Source organism: Ursus maritimus, unplaced genomic scaffold, assembly GCF_017311325.1.
Source record: "Ursus maritimus isolate PB19 unplaced genomic scaffold, ASM1731132v1 scaffold_24, whole genome shotgun sequence".
In the NCBI taxonomy this organism is placed as follows: domain Eukaryota; kingdom Metazoa; phylum Chordata; class Mammalia; order Carnivora; family Ursidae; genus Ursus; species Ursus maritimus.
This window is the reverse complement of record NW_024424897.1, coordinates 43,401,971-43,424,793: the sequence shown is the minus strand read 5'-3', so window position 1 is coordinate 43,424,793 and position 22,823 is coordinate 43,401,971. Positions and strand designations below refer to the sequence as shown.

At 43.0% G+C, this 22,823-nt stretch overlaps 1 protein-coding gene and 1 non-coding gene across 2 annotated transcripts; one reads left to right on the top strand and one right to left on the bottom strand.

Annotated features, from left to right (window-relative positions):
- Positions 1 to 2,168: 2,168 nt before the first annotated feature.
- On the bottom strand, positions 2,169 to 22,819 carry GLOD4 (glyoxalase domain containing 4). The gene is made up of 9 exons (XM_008695305.2): positions 22,662 to 22,819; positions 20,480 to 20,529; positions 19,601 to 19,721; positions 15,130 to 15,274; positions 9,885 to 10,021; positions 9,027 to 9,113; positions 8,643 to 8,756; positions 8,467 to 8,553; positions 2,169 to 3,472 (listed from the first exon to the last, which is right to left on the bottom strand). Exons 1-9 carry the CDS (start codon positions 22,749 to 22,751, stop codon positions 3,407 to 3,409), a joined length of 897 nt encoding a protein of 298 aa, XP_008693527.1. The 5' UTR covers positions 22,752 to 22,819; the 3' UTR covers positions 2,169 to 3,406.
- On the top strand, positions 8,178 to 8,250 carry TRNAR-CCU. The gene has a single exon. It is a non-coding gene; the product is annotated as a tRNA-Arg (tRNA).
- Positions 22,820 to 22,823: the final 4 nt, after the last annotated feature.

The following is a 22,823-nucleotide window of genomic DNA, read 5'->3' as shown; positions in this document are numbered from 1 at the left end:
TATTAAAGACATTGCAGAGAAAAAGCTCTGCTGTGGCATGGGTCTTCCTGATACTTTTCCTCGAAAACGATTTTCATAGAGCATGACATCAGGTCAGCTCCAGTTCTTGAAGGGCCATTAAACAACAGAAGCAACGATAAAGAGTTCAGAGGACAAAGGAAACCAAATCTCACCAGATACCTTCAGGATCTTCTGTTCACGTCTTTGCTCTACAAGTTGCTATAGACTGAGGACATGACTTGAGAATAAAGTATCCCCAAGATGCCACGGTGACTAAAGAACTATTGTTAAGGTGGGCAAGAGCCACATTGTACAATAGTTGTGCTGTCCTCTCTTCTTTGGAGGATATTACAAGCACATTTTGATGCTTTTAGGGCCCTAATTCACATTAAGTGTGGATTAGTAAGTAAAAATAATGATGGAACATCTTGCTTCAAAATATGGTGTCAACTTAGGCGCTGTAGGTATACTCATACCATTTTTTTTTTTTTTTTAGATTTTATTTATTTATTCGACAGAGACAGAGACAGCCAGCGAGAGAGGGAACACAAGCAGGGGGAGTGGGAGAGGAAGAAGCAGGCTCCCAGTAGAGGAGCCCGATGTGGGGCTCGATCCCAGAACGCCGGGATCACGCCCTGAGCCGAAGGCAGACGCTCAACCGCCGTACCACCCAGGTGCCCCTACTCCTACCATTCTGTAAATCATTATAAAACCTGATAAAGTAAAAATGCACCATATTTGGACTGCAGAAAGCAATCGTAGGATACATTATTAAAAAATATACAGTATACACAGTATGCAGAATTTTGTGGGGAAAAGGGAGAAAATAAGTATATTTGTCTGCTTAATAAGTACGAGGCAAGGGGAAAGGGGTTGGTAGCAGCAAGACTTTTCCAAGTTTTTTAACTATTGTTTTGATTTTTGCATCGACTCTGTTACCTTATAGGAGTCTGAGGCAAGAGTATTTCTTGGGGCACCTGGGTGGGTCAGCCAGTTAAGCAACCGACTCTTGGTTTCAGCTCAGGTCATGATCTCAGGATCGTGAGATTGAGCCCCACATTGGGTTCTATGATCAGTGCAGAGTCTGCTTAAGTTTCTCTCTTTCCTCTGCCTCCCCCTTGCCCCTGCTTGCATGCACTCTCTCTCTAAAAATCAAGAGCATTTTTTGTTGATTAGGGCCTGAGTAAATTTCCTATTGACTTCCCAAGGGAAAGGTAAGAACTCTTAGACCAAACTGAAACTTCCCATTAACTCTCACCATAAATTTCAGTGGAGAAATTGGAGCCCTCCTAAAAGCTGCCACAATGGCAACTGCATGGTACAGGTGAATGGGCAGAAAGTCACGTAAAGGAGCTGTGAACGTCCACAGCTTTGCTAATTCCATCAAGATGTCAAGCAAATATGGATTTCATATTAACTCCCCAGGCTAAGCTAGGGGAGCTCTTGCAACATAGCCATTCTAAATCTCTCTGGATTTAAACCCAAGGGAAGTTTGAATTCAAACTTAATATGCTAGAACTCCTCAACCCCTCAAGGCTCTGAGGGTTGACAGCTCTGAAAACACAACTCCAGAGAAGCCAAAGAACTTTCCAACTTCACCTGTTTTGAAACACCAGCTTGGGCAAAACCATCTTATAACCTTGTTTTCTAATGAATCACACCGTCCTCAGAGGTGGGAAAATAATTGTACCTGTGGTTTAAAATCATTAGCTACACCAGGGGTGCCTGAGCGGCTCAGTCGGTTAAGCGTCTGACTCCTTATATCGGCTCAGGTCATGATCTCAGGGTTGTGAGATTGAGCCCCGTGTCGAGCCCCATGTCACTGAACGTGGAGACTGCTTAAGATTCTCTCTCCCGCTCTGCCCCTTCCCTCCTTAAAAAATAAATGAAATCACTAGCTCCACTGTGCAGAGGTAAACTTTTGGAAGCCTTGGTAAAAGGCCAAAATTGCCCACTAAATAGTTGTAGGATGAATACAATATTAAAGAACACAACAAAAGAAAAACGGCAGCGAGACAAAAGGGGGCTTATATCATAAAATTAAAATGTCCCAGGTAGATAAACAGTATTAACTTCTGTCATGCACAGCTGCAACTTAAGAAAGAAAGGTTTTGGTAGGTTAATATATAAGTCGATGAAAAGAAATCTAGTACGTGTTTAGTCATTCAGTACTTACATGAACCATTTATTTTGCTATGACAAACTTAGAAGGCCTATGACAGCAGCATAATACACTGAGAAAAGCACAGTTTCTTTGCACAAGAACAGTGTTACTAGAAATAAACACCGAGAATTAATAACCTAATAGGAAATCTGAAAATTAACAAATCATAGTCTAAAGAAACACAGAGAAGTTTGTTATTCAAAATCCCTACAGTTTCCTGGCATATAGGAAAAAGGTGAACCAACGGTCTAGAGAAGGAACATGTGTAACTTGGTTTGCTTTGAAACTCATGATTGCTTCCCTAAGACAGAGAATTTAAGTTGAATGAAAAGGACCGTGGAGCTGGAAAAGGATTTTTTTCTCTTGGTGAGTCAATCCTTTTCAATCGCCTCAGTTTCTTCCCTAAAATTTGAACCTGGCTACCACCCATTTTAAATAGAGTCTTAGAGGCTGGTGTAACAACTTTGTTTCAGAAGTATACTTTCAAAAACCATTTATAATAAATATGGCCAATGTAACTCAGTTTCCAATGATTAAAATTTATTTGTTCTGTGGAACCAAGTAGAAAACTACAAGAAATCATTAAAAAAATTTTTTCAGGCTCAAGAAATAACCTAATCCATATTTAAGAAATCTAACCCATATTTAAGAAATCAAAATTCTCATGAAGATTTAAAAAAATTATATAAAGAAAATAGCAGGAAGCCAGGCATGTAGCAACACAACACATTAGATCCTTCCCTCTGTTTTCTCTGGCTGCTCAAAATTTTGAAGCAAGGAATGTGTGGGGTGTTAGTCAAATCTTTTGATTCAAGGAACGAAATTTCTTTAACATTTTTCAATGTCAAGGCCTGCCAGAGGAAGGCATTAGAACAGCACACTATCATGGTACTAGAAGTATTTCTGCTATAAGCTTATAAAAATTCCCTCCACCTCCAACCAAAGGTAACGTCCCACATAGTTGCCCAAGCTAAAAACTAATTTATGCCTAATTGAATAGAGGTCCACATAGGATGTGCCATTCTAGTGACACTGCAGATTACAGCAAGAGTTCTCCTCTAATTGGACTGATGATAATAGCATTTTGTTTCTAGATTAAAACACACAGATCTTTCCCACCCCAGCCTCCTTGCTTATACAGGAAACCACCAAGTTGTGAGAGCATTTCTCGTGCATGGACACATCAGGCCTTGCAGGTGCTAGACAGGAATCACAAATGCTTGTTCCACATCATGTCTTCTGTTACCCCGAAGCCTTTGATTTATTTTGTCTGGCAAACCATTCATCACTTTTATCTGCCGCCATTGCCTACAGGAAAAGAATTGGAATATATATTTAAGTCCATAAAACAAAACGTATACAGTCCACTTTGTACCTCACTGCACTGTCCACAGTTATTAACAAGTAAAAAGTGTTCATTCAGGGAGCACCTGGGCGGCTCAATTGGTTGAGCGTCCGACCCTTGGTTTAGGCTAAAGTCATGATCTCCTGGTTGTGGGATCAAGCCCCACATCAGGCTCTGCACTCAGCACAGTCTACTTCAGTTCTTTCTCCCTCTCCCTCCAGCTCACATTCTCTGATACATAAATAAAATCTTAAAAAAATATTTTCATTCGGCATAGAGTACTATGTTTGACAGAATGCTGATGAGTATTGAACAAGTGTTTGCAGATTTTTTAAGATTTTTATTTATTTGCGAGAGAGAGCGAGAGAGAGCAGGAGTGAGGGGAAGGGGCAGAGGGAGAAGCAAACTCCCCGATGAGCAGGGAGCCCGATGTGGGACTCGATCCCCAGATGCTGGGATCATGACCTGAGCCAAAGGCAGACACTTAGCCGACTGAGCCACCCAGGCGCCCCCAAAGGACTCTGTTAAGAAAATAAACTGGCAAGCCATAGCCTGGGGAAAGTACTCGCATTTGTAGATATTTAACAAATGACTCACATCCAGAACTCCAACTAATCAACAAGATAAATAACCAATGAAAAAAAAAGGGATTTGGGGGCGCCTGGGTGGCACAGCGGTTAAGCGTCTGCCTTCGGCTCAGGGTGTGATCCCAGCGTTATGGGATCGAGCCCCACATCAGGCTCCTCCGCTATGAGCCTGCTTCTTCCTCTCCCACTCCCCCTGCCTGTGTTCCCTCTCTCGCTGGCTGTCTCTATCTCTGTCGAATAAATAAATAAAATCTTAAAAAAAAAATAAAAAAATAAAAAAAGGGATTTGAATGGGCCTTAAAAAATAAGCAAATACTTAAATAAGGGACATTCCAGGAGAATAAAATCATGTGAGCAAAGTCACATAACGTGAAAATACATTCATAGAGATGACAGACTAGAATGGCTACAATATGAAACAGATCAGAGGTGTGTCTTCCAACTAGTTTGTCATGAGACTCAGTGGATCATACAGATCGTTCTGTATTGATACAGTCCATTTACATTAAAGCTACTTAAAAATACATAGGGGGAACCAACTATATAAGATCATTTTTAGATAATCAGGGAAATTTTAATAAAGCTGAATTTTAGGTGACATTAAGGATATACTGGGGTTTTTTTAAGTGCGCTAATATCAATATGGCACATAAGGAAATTCCTGGATTTTTACTTCTTTTAAATAATTTAAAAATATATAAAATACTGGGGTGCCTCAGTCGGTTAAGTGTCTGCCTTCGTCTGCCATCCCTCCTGCCAGCATCAGCTTTCTAAAGCCTAAATCCAGTCATTTCAAACACTGTTTAATCTTCTGAGAGTCCTGGGATTGACACCCACATCGGGCTCCCCGCTCAAGGGGGTCTGCTTCTCCCTCTCCCTCCGCCCCTGCCCTAGCTTGTGCTCTCATGCAAGCTCTCAATAAATAAATAAAACCTTAAAAAATTTAAATGTATAAAATACTTAAGTATTTAGGGTTGAAATAACACAGTGGCTAAGATTTGCCTTAGAATTCCCTAGCAAAAAAGGGGCGCTTGGGTGGCCTGGTTGAGTGTCACCTTCCACTCAGGTCACGGTCATGAGGTCCTGGGATTGAGCCCCACATGGCTCAGCAGGGAGTCTGGCTCTCCCCCTCTGCCTCTCCCCTTCCTTGTGCTCGTGCTCTTGCTCTCTCTCAAGTGAATAAACAAAAAGTCTTAAAAAAAAATTCCCTAGCCAAAAAAAAGAGGGGGTGATGGGAAGGAATGATGAAAAATTATGGCAGCATTGATCAGTGACAATCACACAGAGATTTGTTGTACTCTCCTGCGTATTTCTGGAATTTTTAATCACCAAATATTAAAAATAAAATCTATTATGGAAAGAAACGGAGAAAAGACTTGAACATATAAATCACAGAAGAAGGTATGCAAATAACCATTAAGCAAACGCAAAGGTGCTCAACATCAGTAGTTATCAGGGAAATGCAACTTGAAATCTCAGTGAGAAACCATTTTACATGTTCTAGGAGAGCTAAAGCAAAAACCCAGAAAAACGCAAATGCTGATGAGGATATGGAACATCTGGAACTCTCGGACACATACACGGCTGACAGAAGAGTCAAGTGGTTCAATCACTCTGGACAACTGTTTGGCAGTTTTTCAGAAAGTAAAAGCAATTCCACTCCTAGTTATTACCTAAGACAAATGAAACATGTCTGCAAGATTTACATAAGAATGTTCAAAGCAGTCTTCCTTATTGTGGATAAAAATCTGGAAACAATTCAAACATCCACCACTGGAAGAATGGATAAGCAAACTGTTATATTTATAAAATTGAATACCACTCAGCAATAAAAAAAAAAAACAAAAACAAAAAACAAACTCCGTTATGTACAATTACATAGAAGAATCTCAAAACTGTTATGTTGGGTGACAGAAGCCAGGCACAAAAGAATACCTACTGAATGATTTCCTTTATATGAAGTCCAAGGACACACAAAAATAACGTGACACATCAGTATAATACTTGCCTCTGGGAGGCAGGGGTGGGAATCAGCTGGAAATGGGCATGGGAAAACTTTCTACAATGATGAAAACGCTCTATATTTTGAACAGCGGTTGTATGAGAATATTTAACTGTCAAAACTCATCAAATGGAACACTAAACTTCTGTTCATTTATTTTTCGTGTATATTTTACCTCAGTAACAACAAAAAATACTTGTTTGGAGCTTAGGGAGAAGTAGGAACTAGAAATTAGGAAGTCAGGGAATGGACGATGGTTGTAGCTCAGAGAAGAAACCAGAGTAGTAGGTAACTTCTACTCAGAGAAGAGGGAAAATGTGGAATGAGAATAAAAGACAGCTAGAGCGGGACTGTGGGTAAATTGTTTTGGAATAAGACAGAAAGAGGTGCTTGTGTCTGAGGAGAAGCTGTCAGAGAGATATGAGGATGGCAGGATCTCTAAGACCAAAGGAGAAGTGAGCTTGGAAGAGAAGGAAGGTGGTCAGTGATATGAAAAAGCAAGAAGGAAAAAGTCTAACAAATGTGCCAACTGGGAGGCTGTCTGAGATTCTATTTTCCTTTTTTTTTTTTTTTTAAAGATTTTATTTATTTATTCGACAGAGATAGAGACAGCCAGTGAGAGAGGGAACACAAGCAGGGGCAGTGGGAGAGGAAGAAGCAGGCTCCCAGCGGAGGAGCCTGATGTGGGGCTCGATCCCAGAACGCCGGGATCACGCCCTGAGCCGAAGGCAGACGCTTAACGACTGCGCCACCCAGGCGCCCCTCTATTTTCCTTTTGATAAACTTATTAATGTTATATTTTCTGTGTTTCCTACTTGAATTGAACGTCTATTACTCTGTCAGCAGTTTGCCACGCTCTATAAACCATACAACCACCCTATGAGGTGAATAATCTTCCTTTCTCCCATTTTCAGGTAAGAAAACTAAAGCATAAGGGAACCTGGCTGGCTTTGGTAGAGCATGTGACTCTTGATCTTGGGGTCGTGAGTTCGAGCCCCATTGTGGACACAGAGATTACTTAAAACAAAACAAAACAACCAAAACCGAAGTTCAGCGAATTTAAGTAAATTACTTAGTCAGTCACCCAGATAGGAAGTGAAGAACCAGGACAGACTAATTCACTCCTTTACTCGTCAGCAGCATTCACGAAGTGCCAACTACACACTAGGTATGTGCTAGAAGCCGGGGTATAGCAGCAGCTTTGCGTGCTGATGAAACACTGAGTTTGATGAGGACAGAAAAGTAGCTGCTGGACTTGGGAAGATGGAAGTCACTAATGACACCAAAAGGAGCGTTGCCCTGAGCGACAGGAGCCAGTGCAGAAAAGACTCAAGTGGGAATGGGAGGTAAAAAGCAGAAACAGAGCATAGGCAGATTTTTTTTTTTAAGATTTTATTTATTTATGTGACAGAGATAGAGACAGCCAGCGAGAGAGGGAACACAAGCAGGGGGAGTGGGAGAGGAAGAAGCAGGCTCCCAGCGGAGGAGCCTGATGTGGGGCTCGATCCCAGAACGCTGGGATCGCGCCCAGGGCCGAAGGCAGACACTTAACGACTGAGCCACCCAGGCGCCCCGTAGGCAGACTTTTTTAAAAGAACTATGGAGAAGGGATATGGGGCAAAAGATTTTTAAAAGCTGGGAGACATAGGGGCGCCTGGGTGGCACAGTGGTTAAGCGTCTGCCTTCAGCTCAGGGCGTGATCCCGGCGTTCTGGGATCGAGCCCCACATCAGGCTCCTCCGCTGGGAGCCTGCTTCTTCCTCTCCCTCTCCCCCTGCTTGTGTTCCCTCTCTCGCTGGCTGTCTCTATCTCTGTCGAATAAATAAATAAAATCTTTAAAAAAAAAAAAAAAAAAGCTGGGAGACATAAAAGCCTGTTTGCATGCTGACGAGAACGATTCACTGGAAAGGGAGGGAGTGCCACTGTAGACTGGAGATGAGAGGACCGAAAGAGCTAAAGAAGCAAGGGGATGCATCCGGGCCTTCCCCTTGCGGAGCAGAACTGTGATGCACAGGGGCAGCGTGAGCAAGTGCGAAGGCACAAACGCTGCACCCAGTTAAGAGTCATACGGGCGTGGGGCGCCCGGCTGGCTCAGTCGGTAGAGCATGTGACTCCTGATCTCGGGGTTGTGGGTTCGAGCCCCACATTGAGTGTTGAGATTACTTATACATAAAATCTTAAAACAAAACAAAAAAAAAGTCATATGGGTGGTAATGAAGACACATATTCCTGGCTCAAAAGTCACCCTATCATCGAAAGGACATAGCACCGGACCCAGTTGCTTTAGCCCTTCCCCCCACCCCCCCCCCCCCCACTTAACACCATCCCCTGTGGGCCTATGGAGATACAAAGTCAGAAATAAGACTCACATCATCCAACAATTTGCTGCCCTCTGGATCCATCTTAGAAAGTTCTCGAAATGCTTCATCCCCCACAAAACAAATTTCATGTCCATCCTATACCAATAAAGAGAAAAGAAATTTGGCAAAAAGACACCTTGAAGAAACCCTTGGTGCAGCCCATCCCTTTCCTGAGTAATCCTTACAGGGTCAGCCAGAATGACCACTTGTACGGTTGCTTTCCCTGGGGTATCCAGACTCACTAGGGGAGTCAGAATCTTCTGGTTCTCCCTTTTCATCAAGTCTTCTAAGTCCGGTAACTTGAGGAAAAAAACGCAAAGTGAGCAAGGGGTCACGTACCACTCCCACACTGCGGTCCTCATCAGCCCCAGGGGAATATCAGATCAACCAGAGAGAACCCAGGCACCGCTTGTTTGATTTCATTATCGCAGCTGCTCTTGAGACAACTGCTGAACTTGACACCAAAGCCACAACTGGAACGAACCTAAAGGAGGGAGGGCTGAGGTTCCTTAGCTGGTTCAACTAGCTAGTCACAGAGCTTACACAAAAGATCCAGGAACAAACGTTACCTCTTTCTGGGGGCAAGAAAAGGCAATTCTTCCAAAAGCTGCTGCATGATCAACTGTACCCTTGATACCCTGTAGCTCCAGCTTACACTGCAAAGGAATAAGAAAGTGGGTCTATTTTTTTGGAACAGGTGATGTGGAAATTAATTAATTAATTCAAACAGGACTAAAGGAATAAAGTAAAAACTCTCTATTCTCTCCCAGAGGCTTCTTGTGTGTCCTGCTGGACACACGGCATGCACAGATCTTTTTTTTTTTTTATACAAACAGTAGCATAATTTACACATTATTCTGTCCCTTGTTTTTATCCAATGTTACTCCGTCGGCACATAACGATTCACCCCATTCTCTTAGATGGTTGCACAGTAATCCGTTTATTTATAAACCATAAATCATTGAACTATTCCTCTAACGCACGGGACATTGAGGTTACTTCTTATCTTTTGCTATTACAACGCTGCAACAGATAACCTTGTACACATTTCCTTGTGCACGTGAATGGCTGAGTACGTCTGTGAAATAAATTCCTAGGAGTAGACCTGCTGGGTCAGACTGCAAGGACTAAATCACGTTCAAATGCTAGGTTATTAAAAAAAAAAAAGATGAAAATAGATTATCATTATAGTATTAGATCTTGTCTCCATCTCTTCTGACTCAGCAATTCCACTTCTCAAAGGATATATTCCCGAATATAAACAAAGGTAATATCTGGGTGATGAGGTTATCAGCAGTTTTTATTTTCTTCTGTTTATCTGTGTAAATATTGAATCACTGTGAAAAACTCTGAGAATAACCTTCATGTTAACCTCATTTATAAGCCAAACTCAAAGTTAACGATTACTTCCTTCCAAGATCACTCACCTGGTTATCAGCATAGCCCAGCAAAGCCCTTTGCTTCTCTTCATCTTTTTCATAAATTTTCATTCCCAGTAGATTAGACCAGTAGTTCAAGGACTTCTGAAGATCAGACACTGCTAGTGTTACTTTTAATACAGGATCTGGAGAGTAAGAAAACAGTAGGAATGGACAGATCAGTGGAATGTAATAGAATAGAAAGATTAAATCAGACTTGAGTATATATAAGAACTGAGGTGTTTTTTTTTTTAAAGATTTTATTTATTTATTTGACAGAGAGAGAGAGAGCACAAGCAAGGGGAGCAGCAGAGGGAGAGGGAGAAGCAGGCACCCCGCTGAGCAGGGAGCCTGATGTGGGACTCGATCCCAGGATCCTGGGATCATGACCTGAGCTGAAGGCAGACACTTAACCGACTGAGCCACCCAGGTGTCCCAGAACTTAGGTTTTTTTTTTTTTAAGATTTTATTTATTTATTTGACAGATTGAAAGAGAACTCGCACAAGCAGGGGGAGTGGCAGGCAGAGGGAGAGGGAGAAACAGGATCCCCGTGGAGCGGGGAGCCCTATGTGGGGCTCAATCCCAGGACCCTGGGATCATGACCTGAGCCAAAGGGAAACACTTAACTGAATGAGCCACCCAGGCACCCCAAGAACTTAGTTTACGATAAGAAAGGGATTTTAGGTCAGTATGAAAAGGCACATTATTCAATAAATGGCACAAAGATAACTGGCTTGTCATTTGGTGGGGAAAAATTACACCTTTAAACTAAATGGCAAAACACGTTCAATCTGATGGGCTAAAGGATTAAGTTTAAAGAATGAAACCATGGAAATACCAAAAACAGGTCATTATTGCTGCAATTTTGGGGTGGAAAAAGATTTTTTAAAAAAACCTGACACCAGAAATAGAAAAACCGGGGCGCCTGGGTGGCACAGCGGTTAAGCGTCTGCCTTCGGCTCAGGGCGTGATCCCAGCGTTCTGGGATCGAGCCCCACATCAGGCTCCTCCGCTATGAGCCTGCTTCTTCCTCTCCCACTCCCCCTGCTTGTGTTCCCTCTCTCGCTGGCTGTCTCTATCTCTGTCGAATAAATAAATAAAATCTTTAAAAAAAAAAAAAAAAAAAAAAGAAATAGAAAAACCATGAAGGAAAAAATTTACTAGGTTAATTACATGAAATGGAAAATTCCTAGACAACAACCACCAAAAAAGAAAGAAAGAAAGAAAGAAAGAAAGAAAGAAAGAAAGAAAGAAAGAAAAAAAGAAAGAAGGAAGAAACGAAAGAACAGGAAAAAATTACAATCAAAGAATAAATGACAAATTAGGAAACATTTTTGCAACATATGTGACAAAAAGTCCTTAATATTTAAATCACCTTTAAACATTAGAAAGAAAAAGACGAACATCCTAGAAAAAATAGGTAAAAAAACACAAAGTGGTAATCCACGAAGAATGAACTGGAATGTTCAATGAACATTAAAAACAAAACAAAACAAAACAACATTCAACCTCACAAATAACCAAAGAAATTAGAATTAAAGCATTCTGTTATTTCATTGGCAAATAATTGTAAAAGTCACAGTGCTGTGATAGGGCAGGGGGAAAATCACAATCGTATAATACTGGCAGAGTGTAAATTAGTACACTTCTGGGCAACAATTTGACAGAATGTATCCAAAGCCTAAAAAAATGTAAACTGCTTTTCAGAGAGCAATCCTATGATCACCAATTAAAGAAGTAATTGTAGAAGTATGAAGGGCTTTCAGCACAAAGACATTCTTTACAGTGTTGCTCATAACAATGAAACACCGGGGCCAACATAAACACCCAACAATAGACAAGTGTTTAATCTTCCTACCATGTAATACAATGGAATCGCTACAATGGAACATGACAGATATATAAACAGATTTTTTTTTTTTAAGATTCCATTTACTTATTTTTGAGAGACAGAGAGAATGGGTGAGAGCATGGCGGGGGGGAGGGGGCAGAGAGAGAAGCGAACTCCCCACCGATTGGGGACCCTAACATGGGACTTGATCCCACGACCCAGGGACTACGACCTGAGCCAAAAGCAGACGCCCAACCTACTGAGCCACCCAGGCACCCAGATAGATTTTTTTTTGGATAAATGATTGGAAAGATACACTCTAAAATGTTAACAATGATTATCTGGCTATGTGGGTACTGTTTTCTTCTTTCTTCTTCTTTGCTCATCTGTCTAGGAAGAAAAATCTATTTTTTTGCAAAAAGGATAAGTTATACTAAAACATTTAACATTATTGGAAATTTTTATATTGTAAGGTGACCTTCTGAAGAGCTGCTCTATGATAAATTCAGTGTATTTTTCTTGGGTTTTCATTGCCTCAGCCCCATTTGCGAGAACGGCAATACCATGACGAAGGGGAAGTTTCTCACCGGTGCCTCTGCGTGGCAGACTGTTCATTTTCCCCATTTATTGAGAAATCAACAAATTTCAGCCAACTGGGTCCCTGAAGGATGCAGGACAGGAATGGTGACAAGTAGGCGAGACTACCCAGGACCCAGTGATTCAAAGGAAGGCTGGACACCATCTACACTGACAGATTTGACTCTATTACCAATTGGAAATTAATGCCCTAAAGGTATTAACATTCCAATCTTAAGATTGTGGGGCTCTCCATTTTATGTATTTTTTTTTAAAGAGACTCTTTCTTCAAGATTTTATTTACTTGAGAGAGAGAGAGAGAGAAAGAGCGAGCGCACATAAGCAGGAGGAGAGGCTAGAGGGACAAGCAGACTCCCCGCTGAGCAGGGAGCCCAGCGTGGGGCTCGATCCCAGAACCCTGATATCATGACCTGAGCCGGCACGGAGTCAGATGCTTAATTGACTCAGCCACCCAGGCGCCTCTCCATTTTTTATATATTGAAACACCATTAAAACTAGGGGAAAAAATGCACAGTGGAATTAGTGGCAGGAGTTAAGCTTTAGAGTTGTTGTTTTTTTAAGATTTTTTTTTTTTAAGATTTTATTTATTTATTTGACAGAGAGAGACAGCCAGCGAGAGAGGGAACACAAGCAGGGGGAGTGGGAGAGGAAGAAGCAGGCTCCCAGCGGAGGAGCCTGATGTGGGGCTCGATCCCAGGACCCTGGGATCACGCCCTGAGCCGAAGGCAGACGCTTAACAACTGAGCCACCCAGGCGCCCCATAAGCTTTAGAGTTTTAAATTCTTGCTTTATATGCAAGAATCACCCATCAATAAAAATAATCATAAAACTCCCTTAAATCACCAGTGAGGTACAGAAATACTATCTGGCACCCACCTAAACTCCCGCACTGGAACAGGTCATTGTTTGCTGAGCTGGCAGCATTACACACACAACCAGACTCAGTACCAGGGGCATTTGGGCACCGAGGCAGACCAGCGGAAGAAAGAGAACATATGTCTCCCATCTCAGGTCCACTTAAGGGAGTGTTCTCATGGACCAAAATGGCAGGGAGAACGGCCTTTGCTATTCACAAGTGTTTTTTTCCTGCTATTGTTTTCTTTCCGCAGAGCAGACAGAACATGCAGGAATCACACAGATGATGAGGATGCTTCTGCAGTACACGAAACATGCGGTGCAAAGTTTCTTTCTTTATGGCACTCAGAGTGCTGGGCTCCTCACTTCTATTCCACCTTCACTCACCTAGTACCAGCACTACAGTTTGTGAAACTGACCTCAGCTGGAGAGACAGGACCAACTGGTCTAAGGATAATCTTATTTCCCTTAGCAGTGATTCATTCAGGAGTAGGAGTGTGAATCAAATCTGACCAGGAAGTCTGCAGGAAGCTTCCAGAAAAGTTTTGCTCTGCTCTTAATAAGAAGCAACAGGAAGTCAGTCTCTCCTTCCCCTGCCAGATGAGAATGTGGTAGTGGGTAGCCCCAATTGCTACTGGTAGCCACCCAACAACCACAAGGGAACTGGTTCTAAAAGTAGACCCCTGTGGACAAGAGGATGGAGAGAGAGAGGAAAGTTGGATTCTTGATGCCATTGCTAAGCTGCTGAATCAACTAACCTACAGGATACTTGCTCTGTGAGCTAAAACATTCTCTTATTGTTCACGCTAGTCTGCAATTGGTTTTCTGTTACAGCTGAAAGTATCATAAATAGATATATTACCAGCAGATTAGAACCAGAGCCAGTTAGATCCCCTAGCATTATGCACTAAAGTTCTAATATGAAAATATGATTTCTCAGGGTGCCTGCTCAGTTGTTTAAACGTCGGATTTTTGATTTCAGCTTGGGTCATGATCTCAGCGTTGTAAGATCAAGCCCCACATCGGGCTGCACAGCCTGCCTAAGATTCTGTCTCTCCACTATGGACTATGAGAAACAAACTGAGGGCTACAGAGGGGAGGGGGGTGGGGGAATGGGATAGACCGGTGATGGGTAGTAAGGAGGGCACATATTGCATGGTGCACTGGGTGTTATACACAACTAATGAATCATCGAGCCTTACATCGAAAACCGGGGATGTACTGTATGGTGACTAACATAATATAATAAAAAATCATTATTAATAAAAAATAAATAAATAAATAAACAAAAAAAAAAAAAAAAAAGATTCTGTCTCTCCAAGGACACCCGGGTGGCTCAGTTGGTTAAGCCTCTGCCTTCGGCTCGGGTTGTGATTCCAGGGTCCTGGGATCAAGTCCCACATTGCACTCCTTGCTCAGTGAGGAGCCCACTTCTCCCTCTGCCTGCTGCCCCCCCTGTTGTGCTCTCTGACAAATAAATAAAATTGTAAAAAAAAAAAAGATTCTCCCTCTCCCTCTGCCCTTCCTCTCCACCCCCCGTGTGCTCTCTCTCACTCTCTCAAAAAAAAAAAAAAAAAAAAAAGAGTTTTTTCAGGGGCGCCTGGGTGGCTCAGTTGGTTAAGCATCTGCCTTCAGCTCAGGGCGTGATCCCGGGGTCCTGGGATCAAGCCCCGCATCGGGCTCCCTGCTCCACTGGGAGCCTGCTGCTTCCTCTCCCACTCCCCCTGCTTGTGTTCCCTCTCTCGCTGGCTGTCTCTCTCTCTCTGTCAAATAAATAAAATCTTAAAAAAAAAAGAAAAGAAAAGAAAAAAAAGAAAATATGATTTTTCAAAGAATAAGAAACACTGGCTTGGGAAAGATATCGTGTCAATATAGGAAGACTCCACAGGAGAAAGAAATCCAGTTCCTCTCTCCTTTCACCAAAGATGCCGTTAGACAGAGGGTATTATTAGTAGTCCCGGTATAATTACCTGACTGAGGTGGACTGTGATTCTGCAAATAGAACTTATATCCTCCTGGGGCCTCGGTTTCAAAAACACCTTCTGTAACTTCACTGAGTGGCCACTCCAGCTTCCTGGCATTGCTGACAGCCTGGCTAGAAGCGAGTGTGACACCCTATGACAAACAACAATGTCACCAAGTGTATAACCAAAGATCTTTTCTAGAGCAAGATAATGAGACAAAACCGCACTGCCTTTACATCATGTCACCTAAGATTTAATTGGCATTCAAATTTTTCTAGTGATTTTTTAAAAGATTTTATTTATTTGAGACAAAGAGCAGAGAGAGAGAGAGCAAGGGAGCACAAGAAGGGGGAACAGCAGAGGGAGAGGAAGAAGCGGGCTCCCTGACTTGGGGCTCGATCCTAGGATGCTAGGATTATGACCTGAGGCAACGGCACATGCTTAACTGACTAAGACACCCAGGCACCCCTCTTCTAGTGATTTTAAAGTAGGTTTTGGACATACTTCTCCTACAAAGATCCCAAATGTTGTGAATTGTAGGAAAGAAATTCAAAGGCTAGAAAAGTTTGATCATTTTTTTTTTTAAAAGATTTTATTTATTTGACAGAGAGAGAGAGCACAAGCAGGGGGAAGGGCAGAAGGAGAGAGAGAAGCAGATTCCCCGCTGAGCAAGGAGCCCAATGTGGGGCTCGATCGCAGGACCCCGAGATCATGACCTGAGCCAAAGGCAGCCACTTAACTGACCAAGGTACCCTGAGAAGTTTCATCATTTTAAAACCAAAGATAATCTCTTTTAATTCTAAAGATCTAGTCAGAGAAATCTTGATCTGATCTTACCTTGGCTTGCCAGCTACCTACTTAAGATGTTTTATTTTTATTTTTGCTTTTTAAACAAAAAAATTTGGGCGCCTGCGTGGCTCAGTTGGTTAAGCATCTGCCTTCGGCTCAGGTCATGATCCCAGGGTCCTGGGATCGAGCCCCACGTTGGGCTCCCAACTCCTCAGGGAGTCTGCTTCTCCCTCTGTCCCTCCCCCCACTTGTTCTCTAAATCTCTTCTAACATAAATAAAATCTTTAAGAATAAATAAAAAAATTTAAACCAACTATCGAGGTATTACTTAATCAAAATACCTAAAAATGTAAACTATGTCTTCTGCTCAGACCAGCTGCAGTTCTAACTGGGATTATCATAACAGCCTCTCTTTCCCTGAGTCTTGTCAATCAATCACCCGCTCTGTAGCCAGAGTAAATTTTCTGAAACATACTCTACCCTTAAAACAGCAACCCTACGTTGTTTTTCTCCTGCTTAAAACCCTCGATAGCTCATCGTTTCACTCAGAGATGGCTTCTAATGGCCTGAAAGGCCCAACACAACTTGATCCCATGTTGTTCCTGACCCCATCTCCTCCCATTTTCCTCTTGTTCTGTCAATTCCAGCCAGACTGGCCTCCTTGCATTTTCTGGAACATGCCAGGTGCCCTTTGAGGGCTTTCGCACAGGCTGTTCTATCTGGATTGCTCTTCCCTGTGATACCCACATGGCTAACTCTCTTCTCTCCTGTGAGACTTTCCACAAATGTGCCCTCCTCCCTGATACCTACCCTCAACACCCTCCTTAAAATTAAAACCAGTCATCTGTCCCATACGCCCCATCCCCCTTCCTCTGCTCTATTCTTCTCCAATAACAACGATCACCTTTAAAACATGTTATACGATTTATTTATTCTATTTATTACATATTGTCTGTCAGGCCCTGATTCCCTTCCCTGCCAGGCATAGATTTTTGCCCGTTTTGTTCACTGGTTATCCAAAGTTCCTGGAACTGTGCCTGGCACATAGCAGGCACTCAATATTTCTTGTATGAATAAATATCACGATAAATAATACGTAGTTCATTTCACATATTTGTGTACATACACATAAACTAAAGTCCTGGGTGTGAAACTGCAAGGTCCAAGATCAGATGCATTATTTTGATACTGCCAAACTAAGTTGTAGTAATTTACACTCTTAAAAAAGTAATGTATGAGAGGGGCAGTTGTCTAACACCCTTTTCAACACAGTGTGCTATCACAGTTCTTGATTTTTGTCTGTCCGATAGGTGACAAATGGCAGCTTGGCAGTTGAACATCTTTTTCAATATTTGAGAGACATTTCTGATTTTCTATGGCTGTCTATTCATAGTTTTTACCCCTTAAAAAAAATTAAGTTGTTAATCCTTTTTTTTTTTTTTTTAAGATTTATTTATTTGAGAGAGAGAGAGAAAGAGAGAGACAGAGAAAGAGAGGCAGGAAGGGCAGAGGGAGACAGAGAGAATCTCAGGCAGACTCCTGCGTGAGTGCAGAGCCGGATACAGGGCTCGATCTCACAACCCCGAGATCACGACTTGAGCCAAAATCAGGACTTGGACACTAACTGACTGGGCCACCCAGGTGCCCCTGGATCCTCTTCTTTTTTATGTGTGGGGATTCTTTATACAAATCGGAGTTCTATGTAACTTGTTTTTCTTTTTGTTCCATGAACTGAGGAGCCCAGAAGGTTCCTTTCATTAGGGACATTTTACTACCAGAGTCTCTCAGGAAGATCAACAGCGGAGCAGCCCTGCTGTTCTCCACCAACATGACCTCTAACCCCTGCAGCACCATCAATCAACATCTGACTTGAGCCGGTGGAATGGTGATGGTGCCAAGATGGTTTTGCTCCTTTTTCTCTCCCTGATTTAAATTTGGAGAGTAAGGAAAAGATAAGGAGAAACGCAAAGAAATTTTCATTTACACTCGGTCACCAAATCCAATCAACTCTACCTCCTGCACATCTCCCCAGCCCACTACTTCTCTCCGCCTCCCACCACTACCGCACGAGTTAGGCGCTTCCGGTCACTTGCTGTACTGCCTTCGGGCTAGCTTCCTGGCTTCCGGTTTGGCTTCCTTCCAACCCCATGTCCACGCTCCAGCCAGGGGGATTCGTGCACGCCACATACACTGCGCCATCCCCTGCTTTAAAAATGCATTCACTCTGTCTTTAGAACAAAGTGTAAACACCCTAGTATGATGTGGCCCCAGCTCGCTTCTCCAGCCTCATCTCTGCCCGCCTCCTCTTCACACACGTAGCTCCAAGCAGACTGCGCCAGTCACAGCTCCCTGACTGCCACGCTCCCTCTCACCTCCAGGCCTGCGCACACCCTGAGGGCACTCATCTCACCCTCTCACCTCCACCCCACTCACCCGACTCAGGTGTCACTTCTGGGAAGCTTTCTCTGAACTCTCACCTCTTGGGGAATAAGTTGGGAATTCCTCCTAGGTATTCCCACATCTGCCTGTTCTTACACCAATCTTAGCACTAATCACACTGTATTCTTCCATCTCTTTACTTGCTTCCCCCACCAGACAGGAAGCTCCTTAGGCCAGGGAACATGCTTCACTCTACTCTATCCCCAGGACCTAACCAGGTACATAGCATATAGTAAGTCACAATAAGTATCTGTTAAATGAATAAATTAGGGCTACCTGGGTGGCTCCGTCGGTTAAGCATCTGACTCTTGATTTCGGTTCAGGTCATGATCTCACAGTCGTGAGATCGAGCCCCTCATCAGGCTCTGAGCTGGGCATGGAGCCTGCTTAAGATTATCTCTCCCTCTCTTGTAAAAATAAATAAATAAGTGAATGAATGAATGAATGAGTGAGTGAGAGACATGAAGAATGAGAAAAACAGACACTAGTGTGTTAAATCTCAACGATCCTTTTCATTTACAAAACACTTTTATAGATATTTGATTCTCATAAAAATTCCATTTAAATGTCATTATTATTTTAACGTGAATTCAGAGTAATCGCAGGATTAAATGACCAGAATAACATCTAGCACGAGGAATATTTGCTCAGTAGATCCTGAGAACACTAGTTCCTCCTATCTTGCTGTGTATTTGGGCGCAGTCACATTCCATCCGCACACCGCGGCTGCTCAGTAGGAGGCAGAGAGCGGAACTCTTAGATGCACACTCGCTTGGACTCTGGCACGAATGAAGGAATGGATGCAGCACGTGCAATGCTTCTTTCTCTTTCCCCTTAAAAGCTTCTCATGATTTTCTCTGACTAGCACTGGCCATAACAGCTCAGCCCGATCCTAATGGCTCATTAGAGAGAAAATATTTCTCCGGGTGGTGATCTGGACCTGCCTGACCAGAACAATGACTCTGGCCCTTCTAGCTCTCAAGGCTCAGTCATTCCCCAAAAGGAGAGTTGTCTCTGTCAGCGCTGTCTTTAAGTCTTGAGTTTGACTCCGAAACACCGGAACACATTTCATCCCGAAGCCAGCTCTGAGAGAGGTGCACAAGCAGTTTTTTGTCTTAAGAGAAAACAAAAAACTAACCACTAGCCTGCACTCAAACGCCGTCACTTGAGCAGTCATCACACCTGAAGTTGTATCAGGGACCTCAACCAAAGGCACAGCCAAAATCTGCTCAAACAAAATGACATTTACCATGAAGTCATTGCCAAGCTTGTAGTGTCCGATGCCATAATTGTAAGTCAGTTCTGCGACAAAATGATCATCCTCAGGTCCAAATCCCACCATTGTCTTACTCCATTTCCCATCATAAGGCCTAGAAAAGTGAAAGTAAATGAACCCAATGACTACAAACAAAATCTGCCTCAGGACTCCCCTAAGGCACTCTCGGACAGAACAGCGGGCAGTCCCCTCTGGTCCTCTGAGTACCTGCAAGGATGAGCTAACCTCTCAGCTGGTGCTAAAAGCAGCTATGGAGAGTGTTCGTGGACCCCACCACCAGAGGATCCAAAGATCACCTGTCTGGCACTTATTTGAGGGAAAGATTTGTTTACCTTTTCTTTAAAGTAGGGGATATACTCCTATAAAGATACTTCTCCAACCTGACCTTTATTTTTTTTGCCTATCTCTCAACAAGCATGCAATTCTCATTAGGCCTTAGAATTTTCCAGCTTGCTATGGCTACTAAGCTAAGAGACACTCAATAAGACCTTGCTTCATTTAGGGACACCAGGTGGCTCAGTCAGTTAAGCGTCTGCCTTCAGCTCAGGTCATGATCCCAGGGTCCCAGGGATCGAGCCTCAAGTTGGGTTCTGTGGGAGCCTGCTTCTTCCTCTCCCTGCTGCTCCCCCCACTTATACTCTCTCTGTGTCAAATAAATAAATAAAATCTTAAAAAAAGAAAAAAAAAGACATTGCTTCATTTAGAATATATACTTGTGTTTTTGAAGCTGCCACCCTAATTTACTGATTCTTGAATTTATTCCACTGTCTTATACTCACTTCGAGAAACTGTCTTCTGTTCTCCAGGGGTATTCAGAGCCTAAAGGAGAGTTTAAGAAACAAGGTGTCATACCCATTACAGGCAGCTTTGCAGCCTTCTTCAAATTCCTCATGCCGCAGAATCTGGTAAGGGAATTAGAACACGTTGTAGTGTTACCAGCACTGTACACAGCATATTTAGCACAAGCTAAAATGTTAAAACACAGACATTTATAATTTGTAGGTTTTACTTCTAAAACAAACAAAAGACAATGAGCTTCATATCTTTCCCAGACTGGAAGTAGTAGAAGTAAGGAAGAACAGCTTGACACCAAGGGTCAGGCAACCTAGGTTGTGAAATTTACTTAGATTGGGGGGCGCCTGGGCTCAGGGGCCTGGGATCGAGCCCCACATTGGGCTCCCTGCTCGGCGGGGAGCCTGCTTCTCCCTCTCCCTCTGCCCCTGCTTGTGTTCCCTCTCTCGCTGTCTCTCTCTCTGTCAAAGAAATACATAAAATCTTAAAAAAAAAAAAACAACCAAACTACTTAGATTGGGGGAAGCAGCACTGTGGAGTTAAAACCACCACCACCACCCGGAAAACCAAAGTATGGCCTTTAGCATTGGCGAATTCTGATTTGGAATTCTAGCTTGTCACTCAATAGTTGTCTGAGATTGAGAACATTGAGAATGTTGCTTAGGGTCTGAGTCTCCCAAAGTGTTGTGAAAATAGATAATTTATTAAACTATTTGACACAGAACCCCACATAGAGTAACCTCTCAACGCCTAGTTTCTATTCTTTTTGATTCCCATCGCTACTGCTCCAGTTCAAGGCCCCATCAGTTCTCTCCTACAATATTAAAAATCATCTTTACTTATCTCTTTCCTTCACACCACCATAACATCTCATGCACAGCTCTGATCACATCATTAACCTGTTCTAAAATGTAAGCAAGCTCCCTGCTTACTGTGCCATAAAATCCAAATTTCTCAGTATTCAAGATACTATCAGAAGTAGTCCCAACAAATTTGTCCTGATATCCCATCTCAACTTCAACGAAGTAATCTAAACTAAAGGCACAGAAAACTAGTGGTGTTTCCCAAACATACCTTATCTTTGCATCGGCTCTTTCAGTTTTTCCAGCATACTCCTCCCTCTAATCTTTGTTTGTGGAAATCCTATTTTTATACATCAACTCAAATTCAAGATCTCCATGAATTATTTCCTGATGACCCAGGATGAAGTTAAATCTGTCCTGTAGTATTTTTTAATAATAATAATAATAATAGCTACCGTTTATGTAATACACATGATGTATTAAATACTACACACATAACAGTGTTTAATCTTCTCAACAATCCTTTAATCAGTGAAGAAACACATTAAGGGAGTTTTGTGATTTTCCATCACTTATCAAGTTTTGACTTCCATTATTGTTAGCTACGTACAAATCTTAATTCTCATCTCCACCCCCACCCTAGGTCAGAAACTTTAGTTGAGGACAGATTAACTAAGGTCATTTTCACCTTTGTCACCAAAGCCGTCACCAACAGAGGACAGTGAAGCACAGACGATATATTTTAAGTGACTGATGAGCTCAGGTAACTCTCTTGCACTCCACATCTTCTGCACTCTCTACATTAAATTGCACTCTTGCACCTCTAAAGCCCTTGCTTATCGGGAGCTCCCTAATAGCTTCCACCTGCATTTGCTACCCAGGTGATCCCTGCAAAATCGCAGCTGCTCAGGGCTGGAGAAGCCGCTTCCGGGTGTTGGAGACAATGGGTTCTGACTTCACACTTAGATCTGGGCTGTTGAGAGGAGGGCCGGAGCATTCACGCGGAGACTGAATATCCATATTCAAAAGCAGGCCTGAGAGAAGCAGAGCTCTAAATAGGCCGATTATCTAAACCGGAAGAGACTGGGTTATTGTTCATTGGGAGAGTATTATATTACTTGTTTACTGTCTTTCCCACTAGACTGGAAGCTCCACAAGGGCTGAGGCTCAATATCTGTGAATGACCTTAAATGAAAGAAACGTGTGGGCACACAGCGACTAATAAAGGCCCCTTTCAAAGGTCACCAACCCAACCGCGACATGCAACGCTTCCTGAAGCTGAAAACCCGACAGGGCTAGCAGGGAGTCCAGGGCTAAGGTCGGACACCCGGGCACTGGCGGAGATTCACGACACACCCATTTGTCTCCCCGGGCCAGGGGGGCTCAGCGGCCCCGGTCACCCACCCTCGCGCGCCAGCCCCTCTCGGCCCCGTCTGCACCTTCATCCCCAGAACATCGCGAAAGAAACGTGCCGTCTGGAAGCGGTTTCCCACTTTGAATACGAAGTGCAAAGCTCGACGAGTAGCCATAGCCACAGGCACCAGCTCCACACAGTCAGCGGTGTGACCCGGCCAGCCCGCAGATGCGCAGACGGGTCCTGA

Bases quoted from the DNA above. Each gene is read 5' to 3' on its own strand.
- GLOD4 (XM_008695305.2), bottom strand. From the start codon at position 22,751: ATGGCTACTCGTCGAGCTTTGCACTTCGTATTCAAAGTGGGAAACCGC. The intron at 15,275-19,600 runs GTAAATGTCATT...TGTTTGTCATAG, and splicing joins AGCTTGGCAATGACTTCATG to GGTGTCACACTCGCTTCTAG. The intron at 10,022-15,129 runs GTAATTATACCG...CTTACTCTCCAG, and splicing joins TCACAGTCCACCTCAGTCAG to ATCCTGTATTAAAAGTAACA.